Source organism: Schistocerca piceifrons, chromosome X, assembly GCF_021461385.2.
Source record: "Schistocerca piceifrons isolate TAMUIC-IGC-003096 chromosome X, iqSchPice1.1, whole genome shotgun sequence".
NCBI classification, from domain to species: domain Eukaryota; kingdom Metazoa; phylum Arthropoda; class Insecta; order Orthoptera; family Acrididae; genus Schistocerca; species Schistocerca piceifrons.
This window is the reverse complement of record NC_060149.1, coordinates 585,875,218-585,897,188: the sequence shown is the minus strand read 5'-3', so window position 1 is coordinate 585,897,188 and position 21,971 is coordinate 585,875,218. Positions and strand designations below refer to the sequence as shown.

General features: G+C 35.9%; 1 protein-coding gene across 1 annotated transcript in view; it reads right to left on the bottom strand.

The window, feature by feature from the left end:
- LOC124722536 (voltage-dependent calcium channel type A subunit alpha-1) overlaps window positions 1-21,971 on the bottom strand; it is a 393,558-nt gene that overhangs the window by 221,214 nt on the left and 150,373 nt on the right. Inside the window, exons 9-11 of the mRNA XM_047247682.1 lie at window positions 16,273-16,332; window positions 12,037-12,138; window positions 251-271 (exon numbers count right to left, since the gene is read on the bottom strand). Coding sequence (XP_047103638.1) covers window positions 251-271; window positions 12,037-12,138; window positions 16,273-16,332 — 183 coding nt within the window. The remainder of the gene's footprint in view (window positions 1-250; window positions 272-12,036; window positions 12,139-16,272; window positions 16,333-21,971) is intronic.

The window sequence follows — 21,971 nt, the reverse complement described above, 5'->3', positions numbered from 1 at the left end:
AGTTTCCCTTAGTAACGCTGCTGCTGACAGCAGTCGTTGTATTACTGAGAGAACCCTCCTTGCAACACAATTTATTGCACTACCTCTCATAAATTATTGACACAGCAAGTAAATTACATTTGCTAGATACAAATGGCTAATAGATATGGTCTACCACAGGCTTACCCAAACAACTGACTATTCATAATTACTAGACACATCCTAAAACTAAGAACCTGCATAATAAAGGAACAAACTGAGGTATCCGTACCTTTCAGTTTTTTCTTAGGCACTGAAATGAAAGGTTTGATAATGTAAATGCAAGTATTAAAAGGATAAATAAACAAAAATAGGTTTGCTGGTGTTCAGCTGACAAATTTTAATTTTATAATGACTATTACTGAACAAAACCACAAGTTTTTGCAGAGGCAATGAGTAAAAGCTGATGAACTGATTTAGAAAAACAAATGACAAATTATTAGAACACACACAGCAAAAATCCATTGTTTAAACTAATTCACACATTTTCATTTAAAACCATCGCACTCAGTGTTTCATATAAATCACTTTAACAGTTTTATTTCAGTCCTAATCTGCATTAACTATGTGGTACAGCTCTCCTGCACAGATACTCACAATATATTCAACACAATAAACCCACACACACTTTTCCAAACTATCTGCAAACATAAATGTAGCACTCCACAATATCTATGTCATGAACTGGGTTGATAAGGTTCTCACCTAAAAAAAGTGGCATAGGGGTGTGTACACAAAATAGGAAAAAAACGTTTCAGAGTACATCACTGATACCACAAACTGAGACACACTCTTTTGGTTTCTATTTCATATGACTACAGCTTGCAAGACAATCTGTAAAAAAAGCAAAAATTAATTTGCACAAGAGGCAGCTGTCGTATCTCCTCAGATTAAATGAACTGCTTCTTCACCCACATTTAACACTGATGCATAACTGTCTAAATATACTACCATTTACCATTACATACAGAATAATAAAGTATAATACTGTAAAGACTTTTTAGTGATTAACAATTCATATAATATAAACTAAAAATGAGAGATAAGATACAACCAAAGAGTAAAAAAACTGAAATCATGGCATGGCAGTCTATTCTTAATGTTACTCAAGTATTAGAATTTAAATTTTAAAACATTTGCTGCAGTTTCACCAGAAAATGATGATGTGACTAAAAACAGAGCATGTTAAATGGAAAGGATTTTGGGAATTGTAAATACAACAAAGGTATGTGTCATGTAGTTGTTACAGTACTTCTCAATGATCTCACAGTTAAGTCAATATAGATCTGCATAATTTTATTATATTCTTGACAAATGGTTTTAACATTCTGAAAAACAAAAATAGTCAAAACCAGTAACTGAAATCACATGAACCACCATGTGTTCTAAAATAACAATAACAATTAAAAATTACAATATGAAGAATTAATAGGAGATTTTTCTCTTGGAGACACACATAAGCTATGGGGACATCAATGAGAAGTTTTATGAAATTGAAAATAAACATAGATCAAGTGTTACTTTCAAGAGAAAAGAATGAAAACATCTTCTACAGGATGGGTAAACAGAATGAGCAGAATCAGAATTCACTAACTGATGGAAGAATGTGACTGTCTGGTAGAAAATATAACACTGAACTATGAAGTTGCTGAACATACAATGTCTGCACTACAGCCAAGTGAACACAATGTGTTGGAAGGAATTTCACCATAAGCATTTTCTTATTACTTAGATTGTTGTACAAACACAAACAATAAAAGCAAACTAAATCTGCCTTTGTGTTAGTAATTTATATTCACAAAGTGAGGTGCAGAAGGTAAAGACAAGAAATGACAGAATCGAGAAGCGAACAAAAATATATAAGAGTAAGTAAAACTGTCCTCAACAAGAAAGAATGGTTTGAGCACTCAGTGCTTTACTATAAAAGTCCTACTGTAGGTGGTATGTCCTTACCTCCCTCTGACCTTTGAACTGATGTATTCAGCCAGTTATAGAAGGACCTAAACTTTGTTGTGGGGACAAAATCATGGTGCAACTTTTCATTTTTCATATAGACAGATAGCTACCAGGGGTGAGAAAATCAATACGAGAGTGAAAAAAAAATAATAATAAAGGCGTGGACGATATTTGAACCCTGAACCTATTGATTATTAATCTGACACATTCTGACACACAAGCTCACACACATGATGGCTAAATAGCCATCATACAACACATACAAAGAATAGGAATTAATACAGAAGGGTGCAAACTGATAAAAATAATTAAATCCTCCAAATGGAGAGATTACAATCCAACTAGAAATGAAAATTTTGGGGTAGAATAATGTGGATATTACAGTCCACTTAAATGACTACTGAAACTCTTTTTCAAAACACATGAAATTTCTCTTCTTTTTCATTTCCTTACAAGATTTTGTCCAACAGTCAATCACAGTAAGTATTTCTATCAGTTATTTTTATTTCCATTCCAAATGCACTATCTCCCACAGCTACCAAAAACATCCAAATAAAAAAAAAGCAAAGCAACAGTTTTTTTGTGTGAAATGCAATGGGCAGATTGCAGTTCACTGAAAGAATGCTGTGCTCAAGTACATGTATGGAAGTATTCAATAACATAATCTTGGTTCGAGTTTGCAAAATCCATTCATTCAAGAACTTACTCATGTATGAATGATTGACGAGACTAAGTAAATTTGTGGAAGATCAATGTGATCCACGGTAAGTATGATGGTACATAATATTAGCCCAGCATGTGTAATGCACAAAGATCAGAATGATGAAACCATTCTCATTTCTCAACAATATTTTTTGTGCACCGTTTGGTGACTGAACTCGAAATTGAGCAAGTAAACTTAGTACTCAAAACCAACCAAGTCCACAGTAATGATTATATGAGCTGGCTTATACTCATACTACAGTGGTGACTGTTTGAGCTGCTCGTGGTGAGTACATAATTAGATGAAAGCCACTAGCAGTATGACTCAGTGCATCCCGTCCTCATATTTTCTTTTATTATTTCAGTTTTTCCTCCATTCTCCTTTTGAATTGAACACAATTCCATACAAGCATTTTCAATTAAATATGTATTTGCTAATAAGTACTTTTTAAGTCATAAATTAGCTTATTAGTAGTAATTTATGTCATTGCAAACAATTTGTTTAATTAAAAAGTAACATGACATGATTATACGCAAAGTTGTATATGAAATCCTTCTGTCCCTTTTTTCTAAGACCCTTCCTTGCAGAGTGTTCATTTTGTATTGTTCAGTGGTTGTTTATTGTTTTTCAGCAATTGTTTATCAATTTTTGATTATTTTTTCTTTGTTTTACAGAAGGGAACTGTGGTTCCACAAGCTGTGATGTGAAATGTTTTTATTTATTACTATTTTAAGTGGTTTTATGTGCTGTACTTGCAGACATGCCTCTTGAAGTTGGTAGTCGTCAGTCCACCTCTGTCTTTGTAAATTTTATCAAATTTATAAGTGGATTTTTTCTTTATATGCTGCCCCTCAGTGCAAATTACAGTCCCAGTCACCCTGTAAAAACAGGTAATCCCTATCTTTTTCATGGATTGGGACACTTTTTAAATCTCCTGACCCTATTCTTCCACATTCCTCTTCCTGCTATGTTCATATGATAGTTCTTACTCAAGTTGCCCCCCTTCATCTCTCGTTTTAATGTGCTTATAATCACTCAGCATCTCATCTCAGAATAGATGATGGTATGTCTTATAATCACTTTATGAACAAAAATACAAGATAAGATAGCACAATTGTTGTGACGTTCAAGAATGTGCAATGTTGCTACCAATGTACACACTCATCTTAACAGTAGCTTTTAGCTCCATGTAGAACAGATTTGAGAATGTGACTTCCACAGAACACAACTCTTATGGACTTCTAGAAGGCTCAACAAGCTGAGTCCAAGGGAGTCATAACAACCTCCACATGATCTCCATGTTCTCTTGCTTAGAATTACTATGGAGTACAACTCTTATGGGCTTCTGCAAGGCTCAAATAGCTGAGTCTAAGGGAGTCATACCAACCTCCACATGATCTCCATGTTCTCTTGCTTACAATTAAGGAGAATTAACAGACTGGTTGTACCTTCACTCATGAATCCCTGTTCCTGTATCTCTCTGTTGTGCTATGATGTGACATTAATTGAAATTTAACATTTAATATTTTGATAATGTTAAAGACATTTTTCTGTTCCTGGCACTGGAAACTCTATCCCCTGTGATAAAGGGATGCTAAGTTTGTAACTGTCTCACCAGAGTGCAGCAGAATGCGCTAACATAAGTGCCACCACCTAGTAAGAGTTTCATTAAGGATTAGATGAAACAAGGGTGAGAAACATGTGTTATTACTTTCAGTTGTTATCTAGTTTCTTACCTGATAAAGTTCATTATTTTCAAATTTTGTAAGAATATTGTGTATGAGTTCTTGTGAATTTCATTTCCTTGTGTCTCAAAAGAACACAATATGACTATGGTTGTCAGTTATGACATTCCTGTACATAACACGTTTTTTTTTTTTTTTTTTTTGTGCATTAGACAGAACTGCCAAAAAGAACCTGTAGTTGGAGACATAATCTAAGGGGGGGGGGGGGGGGGAGGGGGGGAAAAAAAAGGGGGAGACGAAGAAGAAGAAGAAGTCAATGGTACCCCGTCACACTTGAGAATCTGACACTTAAAGTTTTACAGCCTTCCCCAGTATAGAAACAATGTGCCACATCCATCTGGTGCTGCTATACAACTGATATATTCTTTAATATTCCAAAGAGTAAATTTCTAGTTCGGTTTTGTTTGTATTATCTCAATAATCATAAAAATGCTGACCAACACAGAGCACATTACCGATGAAAAGAAGAATGGGAGAGAAGACATAATGGGTTTTGTCTTGACTATAAATCAGAATGCTTACTACAAATCAGATGCTGGTAAAGTACATTGCTATAACTGCTTACTTCTTATGTTCTACAGCAGAGCTTCATGAAAGATATAAAGAGCTTTGCAAAATCTGTTACAGTTAAAAGAAATATCATGTGGACAGTAAGTTTTGTGTGGCATTTAATAGAAGCATTTTGGTCAGCATGTCATCTGCCTGAATGAATGGTTGCACAGTCTACACTTGTCAAACCAAGAAACCTGTTGCTGAGCATGCCACAGGACATAACAGCAAGTGATGGAACATATATTTCAGGAAGCACATCATATGGGTTTTGCTTTCCATATGATTTCAGACTTTAGAGATGAGAATTGATCATCCACTATGCTCCTGTAATACACCCGGCCTCAATGATTGCTTGTCTCTCCATACTTGGTTTCTCTTTCACAGTCTTGCTTCCATCACTTTTCTGTTCATACGTTTTATTATATTTCTCCCTCTCTACTTTCATTCCTCCTCCTTCCAATATACCCTTTGCAATTTATGTATTTCTACATACTTCTGTGTCCCTTCTTGCTCCTCTTCAATTTCCCCACATTCTATTGGTATCACTTCTTTCTCCATTTGCTTCCATTTCTTTCTTATTTCTCACATACTTCTTTGCTTTATTGTCATTTAAATTTATTTTCTTTATCATAGACTTATTAAGTACCTATAACACAGTGTAAGTGACTGTCTTTAATGTCTGCTGATTGTTACTTTTGAAAGTTTCTCTGTACTACAGGTCTTTTTAGACCCAGGGTTTCTGATAACATTTCTTTCTGTAAATTACCTGTTCCTTCTTCCTTAACCTAATGAAAGAGTGTCAGCAAATTCTCAAAGCTCAAGATTTAACTATATTTTAAATTTACTTGTCTGATTTGCTCCAATTACGCTTGTTTCAGAGGCTGATATATTGATAATTTTTCACAATTACCACCATAAAGTATTCAATTTGGTATGGTTCCATCATCTATTTAATGACTGTGTGGGCCAACTTTCTGGTTTCTATGTTTTAATATGATTTAATTTAACTTTTTTATTTAATTCAATATTAAAAAAATGCCACTAACACAGTTTACCTGGAAAAAAAACAACTATTCATTTTAACTACTGTATCACCTCATGTAGTGTAGGTTGTTTACGATTTTTACTTGTTGACTGATGGTATGAGCACTTAAAGGGAATGGAAAACAAGATGATTCCCTAGAAGATATATGAAATGGAGATGCAAAGGAAATGACCAAGAAGAAAACCAAGAAACAGATGACTGAAGGGTGTGGAGTGTGTCAAAAAAAGAAGTGAGGAGGGGACCACAGTGAACACAAAAAGATGATGGGAAAACAGGACTAGATGGTATGGCTTATATTCCAAACAGATCCAGCCAGGGCTGGAAACTGATCAGGATGATGAGGATGACTTAATGACTGACTTATGAAGTGGAGCTGCCAGTCTGTTGACAGATTAAACATAATGAAAATGAATAACTGTTCTGTAAACCGCTTTCAACTTTTCATGAAACAAGTAGCAGCAATATTGCTGCACACTTATCAAAATAGTTTGGTAGTTTCCATGAAATACTACCAAATTTTGCATTTTCCCCATTCGCATGTAAAAATATTATAAATCTGAAGGCAGCTGCTAGCTGATATTGCTAACTGATAGTTACTTAATGTTGAAACTGGATCTTGATTTTTGTTTTCAAGGCTGAGGTATGTGTGTAACCTTAAAATGATCATTCATTGCCGGCCTGTGTGGCCGAGCGGTTCTAGGCGCTACAGTCTGGAACTGTGCGACCGCTAAGGTCTCAGGTTCGAATCCTGCCTCGAGCATGGGTGTTTGTGTTGTCCTTAGGTTAGTTAGGTTTAAGTATTTCTTAGTTCTAGGGGAATGATGACCTCAGAAGTTAAGTCCCATAGTGCTCAGAGCCATTTGAACCATTTGATCATTCATTTCCTGTTTAACAAACTGATGTCTAGATGTGGCATTGGTCGACAACACCTTTATCTGCCGAAGCCAATTTTCTTGACACTTTTGTAGAACAAATTAACGGAAAATCATACCGTTCTGGAGAGATCTTTAATGTGGTGTATTTGTTAAACTGCATATTTTTATAGTATGCAAGCATAAATACAATAATCATCAAATATGACATTTAGCTTAGCAACATATAAATCAGCATGTCACCTCACTGTTTTGCTTCTTTCAGTCAGTTGGTGTACACTACAGATCAGGCTGTCACCACAGACTCCATTTCACAAAGGAGTAAAAATAATATTAAGTTAATATTGCAATAAACATTCTCAGTTTTCTCTTTTACCACCAGATAAATGTTTGCGTGACATCATGTGTCCTGTACTGTGTTTGGTAGATAGAAGCAAATTGAGCAGATGTCATGTTGATTTTACGTGTTTTTGAAGCTGAAGTGCCATATTTGGCAGTTTGTATTTACACTTACGCAGTCTGACTGATGTACAGAATTAAAGATCTCTCCAAAATGTGTATTTTTTGGTAAGATTTGTTGTGTAAAAGTTTCAGGAAATATGACATCAGTACTCTATTCCAAGTCAAAACAGTTCGAAAATTGCATCATTACTATGGGAAAATGAATTTTTGATGATGAAATTATTATTGAAACATGTGAAGAGAAGTAAGGTACTCCCGGCACAGATGAAGGAAACAGCGAAACACAATTGGTTGCAACTTCAAAACAAGCCAGCCAACTTTTATTCGCACACATACATGCATGTCTGTGTTCTCAGCAGTAGGCTCTTGTTCCAACAATGGGATGATAAGGATGAACTCTATTAAAGATAACATGGCAAAGAGCCTGTTATGGGTACCTGGAATGACAGGTGTCTGCAGTAAAGTATTCAGAATGGATACAAACCCCTTCCAAATTTAGTGTAATAGTAACATTTCATGTTAGTAGAAAATATGGACATTGTCAAACGTCTGCTGTTGTACTGAAGGAAGTCTGGCTTCCATGTTCAAACACAGACTCTGAGTGGCAGTTTTCATATAGTACAGGGTGACCCACTTATCTTGAGAACCCCAAATAACTTTCTGTCCACTAGAAAACTAAAAAATGTGTCAAAGAAATATTATTCTGCTATCAGGGGCACATTAACCAGCATGGCTGCCTTTCTTGTAACTTTGTTCATTACAAAGACATGAGCAATGGTACATCTTTTTTAAATATAACCCTGTATCCACTTTCTCTCCACAAGACATGTTGACAAACGTATCACAGTGTACCATTCATGTAAACATCAAATTATTAAAAATGTAAGACAAAACTGACTTTCACTCTCCTGTACCAGCACACAGTCTAGGTATTTGAGATAACATAATTCTACCACTTCCTGGAGTTCGTGGTAAACAACTTTTTTTCTTTATTTATGATAGAGATACATGTAGCACAGTACTGTTGTACTTTTTAACAATATGTTGTGTACATTAAACATTAAAAACTAGATCATCATCACTTTTCTTTTATTGTGGTTAAAGGTACATGTACTAAAGGAACTCTACAGAGTGCTATATCCCTATAGGAGCCCACTTTCCCTCCTTACTGTAATTAATGTTTTTCTAACTCACATTCTGCATAGATGAGTGCCATTTCTATATTCTCTTAATTCGTGTACATTTTACTTATACAAACATCCAAAGGAGTATGGTTAACTCTATGATTGGTGTGAAATTTCCTTGAGTTTCCATGATTACTGTCAACTCCAGCAAGTGAGTGTGTTACGTTACCCTGAGTACTTTTGCTGTGTGCTAGTACAAGAGAGTCAGTTGGTTTGTGTTACATTCTTAATAATGTGATGTTTATGTGACTTGTACACTGTGATATGTTTTTGAACAGGTCTTAAAGAGAGGAGGGGGTTACTGAACATAAAACATAGGTTGCTATTTAAAAAAGAAACACTGCAGTTCATATCATGACACAAAGTTACAAAAAAGAAAATCATGCTGCTTATTGTCTTCCTGATAGCTAAACATTTGCTTCATACATTTTTAATTTTACTTCTGGAAAAAAGTGATTTGGAATGGTTGAGGTAAATGAGACATTGTTTTAAAATGTTGACACCATATTGCCTCTGAATATAAATTTGAAGTAATGAAAATGCATTTTCTTGAAAACTTTCAACATTATTTGTGTGCATGGAATATAAATTAATTTCTTCTGTAATTGGTTATTTTCAATATGTTTTAAGTATTTTTTTGATGATGAGATGTGTGATGTCAATACAGTACAATGAACAAGTAAATGTTCATTTTCAACATATGATCGAAAAACAGTAAAATATGACAAAGATAAGAAAAGTAAGAACATAAGCCATCACAAAATAACACCAAAACTGGCAAAATATAACACTGAATTGTGCAACAAATAATACTGGAATAGGGCAAAATATATAATGATTTTTTCCTATCCCTAGTAATATATTGAGCATGGATCACAACTATTATTCAGAGTTGATCTCTTCTCAATGAATAAAAATAATGCCACTAACAGGCAACAGTTGCAAGCCTGGTGGTGGAGAAGCAAAGAGTCCTGAGGTTGAGAGTAAAATTAAACAGTTGGTCCATAGCAAATTTTTTGACAGTCCATTCAATCTCATCATCAGCTGATTTAGGTAATACATAAATAAAAATGAAGCAACAATGTGTGTGAATGAATATTAGTTAAGTTTTAATTTAAACTAAATAAAAGTAATCAAATATTTTTTTCTATTTTGATTGCTCTACTTATATGTACTTTAGTACAAGAAGAACCAGATGACATTGACTGAAGGAAGAGAAACGGCACTGGCCTGTATCAATCAGTGGAAAAAACTGTGTGACCTATATAGTTTGTTTTGTTGTACCATAGCATATTGTCTTAATATTTTTAAATAATTTAACCATACTGTGAGAATAGCTATTCTGTATCTTTGGGTTCTCTGTTAAAATTTAAAAAATCTACAATACCGTTTGCAATGTGCTTTTCACATGGCTTGTGTTCCACATCAGATTCTGATAATGTTGTCACCATGTATTGGCTAATCCATCAGTTAATCCATTACAGTTGCTTTTTGAAGAAACTACCATATTCTTGCAGTGTAGCTTTTTAAGTCACATGGCTGGTAAATTGGTACTATCACATTAATTTCTAAAAATTATATAAATGATTTTGATCACGCACACAATATGAATAATTCTGTTATATATATATATATATATGTTATTAAATCTGTAATACTATTTACTGCCCAAATATGTGACAGTTCAAAAATTAAGACCTATAATAAGCAATTGTGGTAGTGCTTCCTTTCATTTTACACCTCTAATTCTGTTATAGCAAAACACTTAATTTGTGGAAGTCATTTTGAACTGCTGTTTTAATATCACAAACAGAGAAATTAAATTGGCTTCTTGCCAATTGTCAAGGAACACATTTCATCTAAATTTTTCAGGTGTATTATGAATCAGTGTGATTATTTTTTCCTTGTACTATTACTGATGTAGAGTTTGTTGCACATTTACATAAGTCTCCTTAAGTTAATAGTTCTTACTGATGCAGTCACCACAAAAGGTTTTTCCATGTTCTCACTACAATTCTGCAAAAAAACTGTTTCCAAGAGGGATATTACAAACTAATTGTTTCATACAAAAACTTTTATTTTGCTTTAAAGTCACACTTTGGCCACCTCTGTCAGACTGGTTTGATGCAGCTCTCCACACTAGTCTATTCTGTGCTAGTCTTTTCCCTTTGGCTTAATTGTAGCAACCCATATTCACTTGAACCTACTTACTGTGATGGTCTGCAATAATGTGATTTAATTGGTAGGTTGATTGAGGGTTAAGGGACTAAACAATGTGAACAGGACAATGGTACCTTCATTCATAGATCACATGTGTTCTTCACACATGATGCAACTATTCAGGTAGTTGAGAACTTGAGGACACGCATGCATTGCAGCAGTCAATTTTCTGTACTTCACATAAGCAATGTTTGTCCACAAAAAGAAACTTCTACCTTCTGGATAATATATAAAAGACTAAAACACAGCTTATCCTTGCATATCAGAATACGATGGGGTGGGGGGGGGGGGGGGGGTGACAGATGACAACAAGGCCTTCAGTATCTACCTAAAATATTTAGAAATGGTTACTGTTAAAATCATTGAAACTTTTCATTTAAAAATAGTCATTACAAGGAAATCAGCAAAAACAGTCATGCATAGATGTATGTTTACATGCACTCACCTTAAAAAACATAATGAGTAGGCAACATGAAACAACTAAAACACTACAGCAGATTTGTGTGGTACGGTGATCATGAGAAAGAAAATGGAGAACCCGGCAAGTTTCCAGCACATTCAGTCCTTGATTGCAAACTATGAGGATCGAGTCATGATAAAATCTTCAAATGCACGTCACAATCAGCCTAAGATATTGAGCTTTTTGCCACTGCACTTTATTTATCTTGAATCCTGAATACGAAAGTATGATTCTGTAAGTCTGAAATTTCTTTATCTGTAAGATTCTATATCTGTAAAATGGAAAGCTTTCTTTATATATTGTGTTGCAATTGTACTTGCCAGATATATTATTTTTATGGACTGCATGGAAATCATTTTTAAGTACTGTTTGTATGGTTAATAAAATGTTCTGCAGTGTAAGAATTCCACCATTAATATGGTTTTTTTTTTTTTTTTTTTTTTTTTTTTTAACTAACAGTTGTAGAAATTTAAACTGACCTAGAATAATAGTGAAATGTTTAACACATGATGTTCTATACAATGTTAATAATGACCTGTGTAAAACAGAAATGTTATGCCATTCCTGATAAAGACAAGAAAACATTACATTGTATTACATTTGTATGCAAAAATGCACTTTTTCAGATATGTAACAAAATTTCCTTAAGTATTGTTAAATACATTTGCTACTGCTGACAGTGCTATAAGTAACACACAGACTTTTAATTATAAGGCATATGACTTAAAATAGGCCTAAAATTTGGAATGAACAATGAACAGAATTGCAAATTGTTGAACTCTCACGTTTAAAATTATATTTAACTGAAAAATGACTCACCATCTTCATCTTCTTCCTCGCCCTCTTCTTCCTCGGTGTCTGTACTTTTACTTTTTCCCAAGTTTTTCAGTTTCTTTCTTTTTGCTGCTGCTCTTCTTCTTGCTAAATCAAAACAGTTGAACAATACAGCACACATGTATAAACAATTTTTTCTTGTCCAGGCAAAGCTAAGTGACAATTTGCATACTTAGTCCATTTTGAATGAAAATTCTATTTTTCTACTAATATTCAAGCTTCAGTTTATTACAAAACACGTGTGGAAAACAATTAATGCATTTGGTCATGATAAAAAGGAAAATAATACTATAATATACATACTTATATCAAAATAGACTCTTCTCATAATAAATGACATCTCAAGAGCCCTAAATGAAAGTTATTGAGTACCTATTATTAAATGCAGAGAACATAAAATTTTATTTTGCTCATAGCAAATTTATTTTGTAAATTTGAATATACATAATGCTTGAGTAACGATATGTTAATGGATTATTTTACAAGAACCATTCATGATCGACACGGTAACGGCCTTGCTGCAGTGGATACACCGGTTCCCGTGAGATCACCGAAGTTAAGCGCTATCTGGCATGGTCAGCACTTGGATGGGTGACCATCCAGCCGCCATGTGCTGTTGCCATTTTTCGGGGTGCACTCAGCCTCGTGATGCCAATTGAGGAGCTACTCGACCGAATAGTAGTGGCTCCGGTCAAAGAAAACCATCATAACGACCGGGAGAGCGGTGTGCTGACCACACACACCTCCTATCCGCATCCTCAACTGAGGATGATACGGCGGTCAGATGGTCCCGATGGGCCACTTGTGGCCTGAAGACGGAGTGCATGTGCATTCATGATCGACAAAGATTGTCTGTTATAAAAAAGGTGACACATCCAGGTTTCAGGAACTGTACATCTATATCATTTGGCTTTTGTGTGCCACAGCTGACTATAATTGTGAGACAACCTCTGTTTTTATAAAACTACCATACAGCAAACTCTGAGCTCAGCATGTTGGAGGAAATGTCTGTCCAGCAATGTTAGTTCCTGTCTCAATGGATTGGTACACCTGTGTGCTGCAAACGGTATCCTATTGTATTCTGTGTTCTTAAAACGTGTATATATTTTCACTACTGACGGTAATTTAAATTTTTTAAATATTTGTATGATATGCAATCACTTAAAACAGGATAAACTATGGAGTTAAAAATAAATATATGATGTGGCTGAGATGGTTTTATAAAAATAATAATTCCTCACATCTTGAATGAAATGATCCACTGTGAGTGTAAAATACTTTTATTTAAAGTTGCAACAAGTATATGTCAGCTGAAGATGCATCCTCAAGTGACAGAGATTTTACTTAATAACTCATAGCAGAAAGGTAACTGACTTAGATCCACTCCCCATCATTCATGCCAAGTTATAAACACATAGTGAGCCAAAGTGATAAGCCATAGTTAAAATGAAGGGGACAGCAGAGAACCACAGTCGGTTGAGCGACAGCAAGCAAGGCAAAATGTGGAAATTTGGCTGCCGTTGCTCACAATTTAAAATAACATACACTCACATCTCTGTACACACATCCATACCAGTACTCTACAAATCAGTATAAAGTGTTTTTGATTGTACTATATGTATTAATGATCCTTGCTGGTCACAGATGCCATTTAGGACAAGAGATTGCACATAGGTCACAATGTGAACTGTTATTAATCTGGTTTTAGCTTCACAGTCTCTACAGGAGTGATCTGAGAGGACATGAATAATAATCACAAATTCCACACTGAAAAACTAGTCTATGGAATTTTCTACATCTGTTTTCATGAGATATTATCCATCTTTCTTCATGTGTCTGCCAGCTGACATTTTCAGCTTTTCTGTAACAATCTTCTACCATTAATAAGAAAAACTACATTTATGGAAAAAAATATTCAGGTCTCACACTAACCATTGCTGTGCACCAGAATTATACTACTTGCCAGTATTCCACATGTATTTATACTGATCTAATTCCAAATTAAGTTTTAAACTCTGGTTAAACACTTCTTCTAGGAGCACAGAATCATAGAGTTTATTACAGACAGAGAATCAAAAACATTTCAAAACACAATAGCAGTTTGTACACAAAACTATCTTGAACCAACAGATTTCATAACTTTTACTATCACACCCATAGCAAGTATTCTGTAACATAATTAAATTTTATAATGTCCATGACTGTAACAAAACACAATGTGTTACCTTACTTTAAGTCAGTGCACCTTCATTAACTCTGCTATCACACTATACTCACTACGTAGTTAAGTCCTAAGGCTAATGGGTTCTGAATGATCTCTGACCCCCCTCCCCTCAATGCACACACCCAAATAAAAAAGAAGAAGGAGAGCATCCCTCCACTGACTATATCTTCTTCTCTTCTCTGAAGAATAAGTCTGCAACTTTTATACAAAAATAAAACACCACAAACCACCTCTTTTTTTCACTTTTATGGTGTATTTCAGAAACAAATCTCTGTTTCAGAAGATAACTTTTAGATTATTACATTTGTGCTGTTCTCAGATACATGAGTTTGATATGAAATTTGGTTTCTCATATCATGTTTACTATTGTGGTAGTGATATATTACAAAACACAGCTTGTTTCAAAAGATAAGCATAAGCATTTTCTCTGGAAAAAAATAATTTTTGTATTTGTTTGTGTTCCTACAGCCACTGTAAAAGTAATCATGAAACTAATAACCAGAATTTACACTGAGCTCTTGTGGCAGAGAACGGCACAAATGAAATAATCAAAAATATACCATTTGAATTTAGAAATTTTTCTCTAAATTCATCATAAAAATTAAAAATTAGCTCAAGAATGACTGGTCACCACTGCCAAACTTTAGCCACGAACAAAGTTGACCACCCAGTAGCACGACATGCAGCTGAACACAACATGCTCAGGTTAAATGGCTGCTTCGCACGCCGGATCATTTGTAGCCTTCCCTCCACCACCAGCTTTTCCGAACTACACAGAAGGTAGTTACCCCCGCAACACACCATTCGCTCTCATAGCCCTCCTTGCCTCAATCTCCATTGAATCACTGTCCTAATACTCTCTACACAACAAGTTTCCCCTTACTCTTTCCTATCAGCCCTTTGACATACATGTCCCCACATCACCTTCATCATCCACTGCACCCCACCGGCTCCTGTACCTGTGTATCACGTGTCTATCCCATGAAACTGCCACCCCTCCCTCCCACATTCCTAGCCATCAAACCTGCTGCCTCCTTCCAAGCTACTAATTACCCATCTACCAATCCTCCTTCCTGCCTCACACCTCTCTCCTGTAACCACCTCACCTGATACAGTCCCTGCCCTACCCTAGACCATCTGCCGAAATGCAGTCCCGACATATGTGTCCGTCCAGCACGATGTAGGAGCACAGGTTGTGGTTGTGGTTTTTTTTTTTTTTTGTGTGTGTGTGTGTGTGTGTGTGTGTGTGTGTGTGTGTGTGTGTGTGTACTCCTAAAGTGGCTACTGTGTCTTATTCATAAAATATAACAATGCTAAGGCACAAGCCAGGTCCACTATCATGGTTATGTTTAAGAAATATTTGATTCCAAAAGCTAGAAGCTCTATTTGTTTATTTACCTATATGTATGTCTATTGTCTGTTGTGAAGTTGTGTTTATTGAAGGTAACTGCTGTCAAACTCACTTGTGTCTCTGTGAATTCAACAAATTTTGGAAAGTAATTTTCTTTTCTTTGTCTATCACATACGTTCAACATAAAACTGTCACTCTTTATTTAGTTTCCCTTCAACAGTTATTCTCTACTCAAAAACCAAAAATGTCCAATTTAAAGAAAACAAAAATGGAATTATCAAAGAGTAAACAATACACATAATGGATTTTTGTCACCAGAATGTGAATAAACAATATGCCTAAAACAGTTATAGATAGAAATAACCACTTTTTCCTTGTTTTAGGCATTCAATGGGTTTCCTTTGAGTGGGAGGAGACAGAAGTATCAACAAATAACTGACTGTATTATGATGGATATAATTGCAAATCCATATAAATAGTTACTCTTGTGATAATTTGCTGCATTCCGTGTCATGTTCTTAGTTTTGCAGTGGAACACATACACTAGGTCACACATTAAACAATCAACAGATTAATTTATTACAGAAAAATTGACATTACTTAAGCGTATTTGCATGATGAAACTGTTAAAAGTGCAAGATTATACCTTCAATAATATGCATTTTTTCCTCCTCTGTAGTTCGTTCTTCTGCAAGGATTACTTCCTCTGAAAAAAGAAAAAAAAGTGTCTAGTGTGATTATTCTTCAATATCTTATATACAAATGTGTAGTGAAATCAATGTGACAGTAATAATTCATTTTCATACAGAATATGACAAATGGCTTGAACTTAGTAAAAAGAAAGTAGTAAACATACTAGTAATTGGCAGTTGAAGCTCATAAGTGAAGTATGGTGCATCAGTAATACAGATATAGAGTGTAAGTATCATGCAACATTCTCTAATTCAGTTGAAGTAAGACAAGTTTAATTTTATATGATACACTAACAGACTACAAAAACTTTGCTGGTAAAAAAATAGTTTTATGATCATAAAAAATAAAAAACTTTTCATAGAAAACAAAGATTTCACTCTAAACTTAGTGTTCCGTGGTCTGACAAATGTTAACTGGATGCCATTTTCTGAGCCCAACACTGACCTCCGATGCAACTCCATTAAATCATAAATTAGTAATGGTTCCATACATCTGGTTCATATTAGTATAATTCTGAGTTGTAATTTCTATGGTTTGAGCAGTTTCCACTGAGTGGACAGATACAGAACAACAATATCTCATCAGTAACAATATATTTTGTTATTACTATTTTGTGCATGGTTGTATTCTTATATACATCAGAAGTTGATAAACCCTTAAGAAGTCATTTGCCTTAAAATCAAAGCCTTACCAAGTGACAATAACAAAATGTAAATGATTTAAGTGATGACTCAGCAACACCAATATGACATTTTACATATGGGTCACAAGTTTTCAGTATATAAAATGGCCTCCAATTATGATTCCAGCAGTTTATATTTTTAAGAGAAAATGATTATACTCCAGCAGTTCAGAAGAGAAAAATGACAAAATCACATTGTTTAGAAGTAAAGAAGACTACTCACCAAATAGAAGAGATGTTGATTCATTGACATCCTTCTGGCCCCAAACCAAACAACTCATTCCTTGTACACCTTACCAATTACATCCTCACACACAACTACTTCTTCTTTAAGCGAAAGGTATGCAAACAAATCTGTGGCACAGCAATGGGCACCTGCATGGCACCCTCCTATGCCAACCTGTACAAAGGCTATCTAGAGGAAACCTTCCTAGCCTCCAAAAACCTCAACTCCAATAGTCTGGTTCAGGTTCACTGATGACCTGGTCCTCTTCAACTCAACGTGCCACCTTCCTTGACATTGATCTCCACCTCTCTGATAGGTACTATCCCCCAAACCCAGCCAGAAAACAGATTTTCTGTGCCATATCCTCACAGAACCCTAATCATCTCAGCACCTCAAGAACCAGATGCAAAAAAGTTCCCCCCTCATCACCTAATATCACTCAGGACTGGAGCTACTGAACGATGTCCTTTGTCAAGGCTCTGACTGTCTATCACCGTGCCTGGAAATACGGGACATCCTACCCACACACCTTCCCACTTCTTCTAAAATGGTATTCCACTGCCCACCCAACCTGCACAACATCCTGATCGATCCCAATGCCACTCCCACTGCTAACTCTTTGCCACAAAGATCATGTCCCAATGGAAGATCCAGATGCATGACCTGCCCTATTCATCCACCCAGCACATCCTACTCCAGTCTTGTTACACTTATCCTATACCTTGCCTCAGAGACAGGGCCACCTGTGAAAGCAGCCACATCATACATCAACTCTGCTGCAATATGTGCATAGTACTTTAAGTGGGCATGCACCAACCAGCTGTCTGCCAGAATGTATGTCCACCACCAGACTGCAGCCAAGAACAGAGCTGATCACTGAGTGGTGGATTATGCATTTAGCTCAACAACCTCAAGTTCAATGGCTTCTTCACAAGCCGTGTCAACAGGATTCTTCTTCCAAGCAGCAGCTTTTCTGAACTATGCAGATATGAGTTATCCTCACAATACACCCTTCACTCCTGTAATCCTCCTGGCCTCAGTCTCCACTAGCCCCCTGCAGGACACTCCATACCTAACAGTTTCCCCCACATCAGTCCTGTCACACTCTCACAATACACCTTCATGTCACTGCCATTGTGTGCCACATAACTCACCAGCTCCAGTACCTATCTGTCGTATTTCTATCCCACACACCTGCACCACTTTTATTTTACTCTTACCTACCAAAGCCAATCAATGAATGCAAGCACCACAATTTGGTTACTAACTCAGAAAGAAAGTAGTGACATTAAAATGTTAGAAATTTCTGATCTCTTTTTCATAATATTTCTTGTGAAACAAGCCTCATGCAAAGATGTATAGTGTAGTAACATTACTAGTAGATAAAATCAACACAAAAAACAACATAAATTGTATTCTCTGCAACCTTAGTATTTTTATGCAGCAAAGTGCCTTTCAGTGTTCCTAAAAAATAGGTACCAGTCCACATGCTGTGAAATTAGCTGATCCTAAAGACAAACTGCATTATAGCAGCATCTGCAGTCTTTTATCTCCTTGCAAGTTGCAGATAACAACTTACTGGCTTATTATCACAGTTTGTTTAAAATTCTTGTGATGGAACTTGAATCCTGTTTCCCAAATTTCTGGTGTCTGTTATAGTTATCTATTTATGAAGAATAAGGTCTGTAGCCATAATATTGGTAGAAACAAAACAGTTAACACATTCAAGCTGTTCTGTAAAAACTTCTTGAATGTTCCCAACTTTCCCATTGTTGTGTACCTGCCCAAGCCATGCTGTCTGTCTGCCACCACCATTCAGTCTTCACTAGAGTATTGGTTATTCTATGTAGTTTTCTGTCCCTGTGAATACTTACTATTAAAACTAATATTGCACTTAACTAATTTGGAATCACTCTATCAAAATTCCTCTTTAAAAATGATTTAGGTTGTTATGAAATATAAAGCAATGTTTTCCATCAGCCCTTGGAGGCACATGAAACACCTGAGGACCAATATTTGTTTGGACTGACTATCAATGCACTGCAAAAATGAAATTGCAAATATCTGGCAAAACAATATAGTGTCAAACAATGGGTAGTCCAGCATGGAATAATAACAATAAATGAAAGATAGATTGCTACTCACCACATAAATGAGGTGTTCAGTTGCAGACAGGCACAATGAAAAATGTTTCAGCTTTAGGATGAAGTCTTTCCTCCAAAATAGAAACCACACTCACATACACACAACTACATGTAATACATACATGCCAGTTGGGACCCAGCACTAGGAGACAGTGGCCATTTGTATGTTAGTTGTGCTTTTGTGTGTGTGTGTGTGTGTGTGTGTGTGTGTGTGTGTGTGTGTGTGTGTTTTCTATTTCAGAAGGACTTTGTCTAAAAGCATAAACATTTTAGCAGTCATTTTCATTGTGCCTGTCTGTAACTCAATGCCTATCCTTTCAATACAGACAACGAACCTGATGAATGTAAGGGGGAGACACCCAATTCATATGGGTACAGAGGCAGAGCTGTGGTCCTTGTTTACTACATCAACATCTACAGGGATACTCTGCAAATTACATTTAAGTGCCTGGCAGAGGGTACATCAAACCACCTTCACAATTCTCTATTATTCCAGTCTCGTAAAGCACAAGGAAAGAACAAACACCTATATCTTTCCGTACAAGCTCTGATTTCCCTTATTTTATCGTGGTGATCGTTTCTCTCTATGTGGATTGGTGCCAACAAAATATTTTCGCATTCGGAGGAGAAAGTTGGTGATTGGAATTTCTTGAGAAGATTCTGTCACAGCGAAAAACGCCTTTCTTTTAATGATGTCCAGCCCAAATCCTGTATCATTTCAGTGACACTCTCTCCCATATTTCACGATAATACAAAACGTGCTGCTATTCTCTGAACTTTTTCGGTGTCTTCCATCAGTCCTATCTGGTAAGGATCCCACACTGCACAGCAGTATTCTAAAAGAGAACGGACAAGCGTGGTGTAGGCAGTCTCCTTAGTAGATCTGCTACATTTTCTAAGTTTCCTGCCAATAAAACGCAGTCTTTGGTTAGCCTTCCCCACAATATTTACTATGCGTTCCTCCCTATTTGAGTTGTTCGTAATTGCAATTCCTAGGTATTTCGTTATTTAGGGTCAACTGCCAATTTTCGCACCATTCAGATATCTTTTCTAAATCGTTTTGCAATTTATTTTGATTTTTTGATGACTTTATTAGTCGATAAGTGACAGCATCATCCGCAAACAACTTAAGACGGCTGCTCAGATTGTCTTACAAATCGTTTATATAGAGAAGGAACAGCAAAGAGCCTATAACACTATTGGGGAACGAGAGAAATCACTTCCGTTTTACTCGATGACTTTCTGTCAATTACTACGAACTGTGACCTCTCTGACAGGAAATCACATATCCAGTCACATATATGAGACGATATTCCATAAGCACGCAATTTCACTACAAGCTGCTTGTGTGGTACAGTGTCAAAAGCCTTCCAGACATCCATAAATATGGAATCAATCTGAAATCCCTTGCAAATATCACTCAACACTTCATGCGAATAAAGAGGTAGCTGTGTTTCACAAGAACGATGTTTTTTAAACCCATGTTGACTGTGTGTCAATAGACCATTTTCTTCGAGGTAATTCATAATGTTCGAACACAATATATGTTCCAAAATCCTGCTGCATATCGACGTTAACGATATGGGCCATTAATTAAGTGAATTACTCCTGCTACCTTTCTCGAATATTGGTGTGACCTGTGCAACTTTCCAGTCTGTGGGGTAAGATCTTTTGTCGAGCGAACGGTTGTATATGATGGTTACGTATGGAGCTAATGTATTAGCACACTCTGAAAGGAACCTAATTGGTGTACAGTCTGGACCAGAAGACTTGCTTTTATTAAGTGATTTAAGTTGCTTCGCTACTCCGAGGATATTTACTTCTACGTTACTCATGTTAGCAGCTGTTCTTGATTCGAATTCTGGAATATTTACTTAGTCATTGTATGACCTAAACAGTATGTATGACGAAGAAAAAATGTTATCTTGTTATGTGTGTCAGTACATTTATTTGTGATGGCTAAAAAGTTGTATGCTTGAAGACAATACAAAGGAAAAAATACTTCGCCCTCTATTGTGAAGGCATATTGAAAGGCTGTGTTTAAAAACTCTGCCTTGGCAGCACTGTCTTTGATAGTATCGCCACAGTCTAACATAACAGTCGCGACACTTCGCCTCGATTTTGTTGCCTACAGCGCCAGCAGCGCCCCAAGCGGTCGGTAGGTTGAACTGTGAGTTCGGCGCGATCGTGAAAGCGAATAGTGATTATTTATTTTGAATTATACAATGGTTTTTACCATCGGGAGCGTTTGTAGCGCAATAAATTGCAGCAACAACAGGAAGAAGACACCACAGCTGTCTTTTTTTAGGTTTCCTAAGGATCCTGAGAGGTATATACCATCATGTTACTAAACTGTATCGTCAGGATTCACTTGCAAACTATATGTGAATAAATGATGAATGTTTCGTTTTAGGAGCAGAAAATGGCTAGTTAATAGCAGACGAGAAGACCTTATGAAGAAAGAGCCAGTTTACCTGTACAATAATATTAGGTTTTGTCCGCTACATTTCGAACAAAACCAGTTCATGAACGCAGACGATAACAAACTCGTGTGGAGTGCAGTACCCACACTGTTTGACATTCCAAATAAACCACTGCAA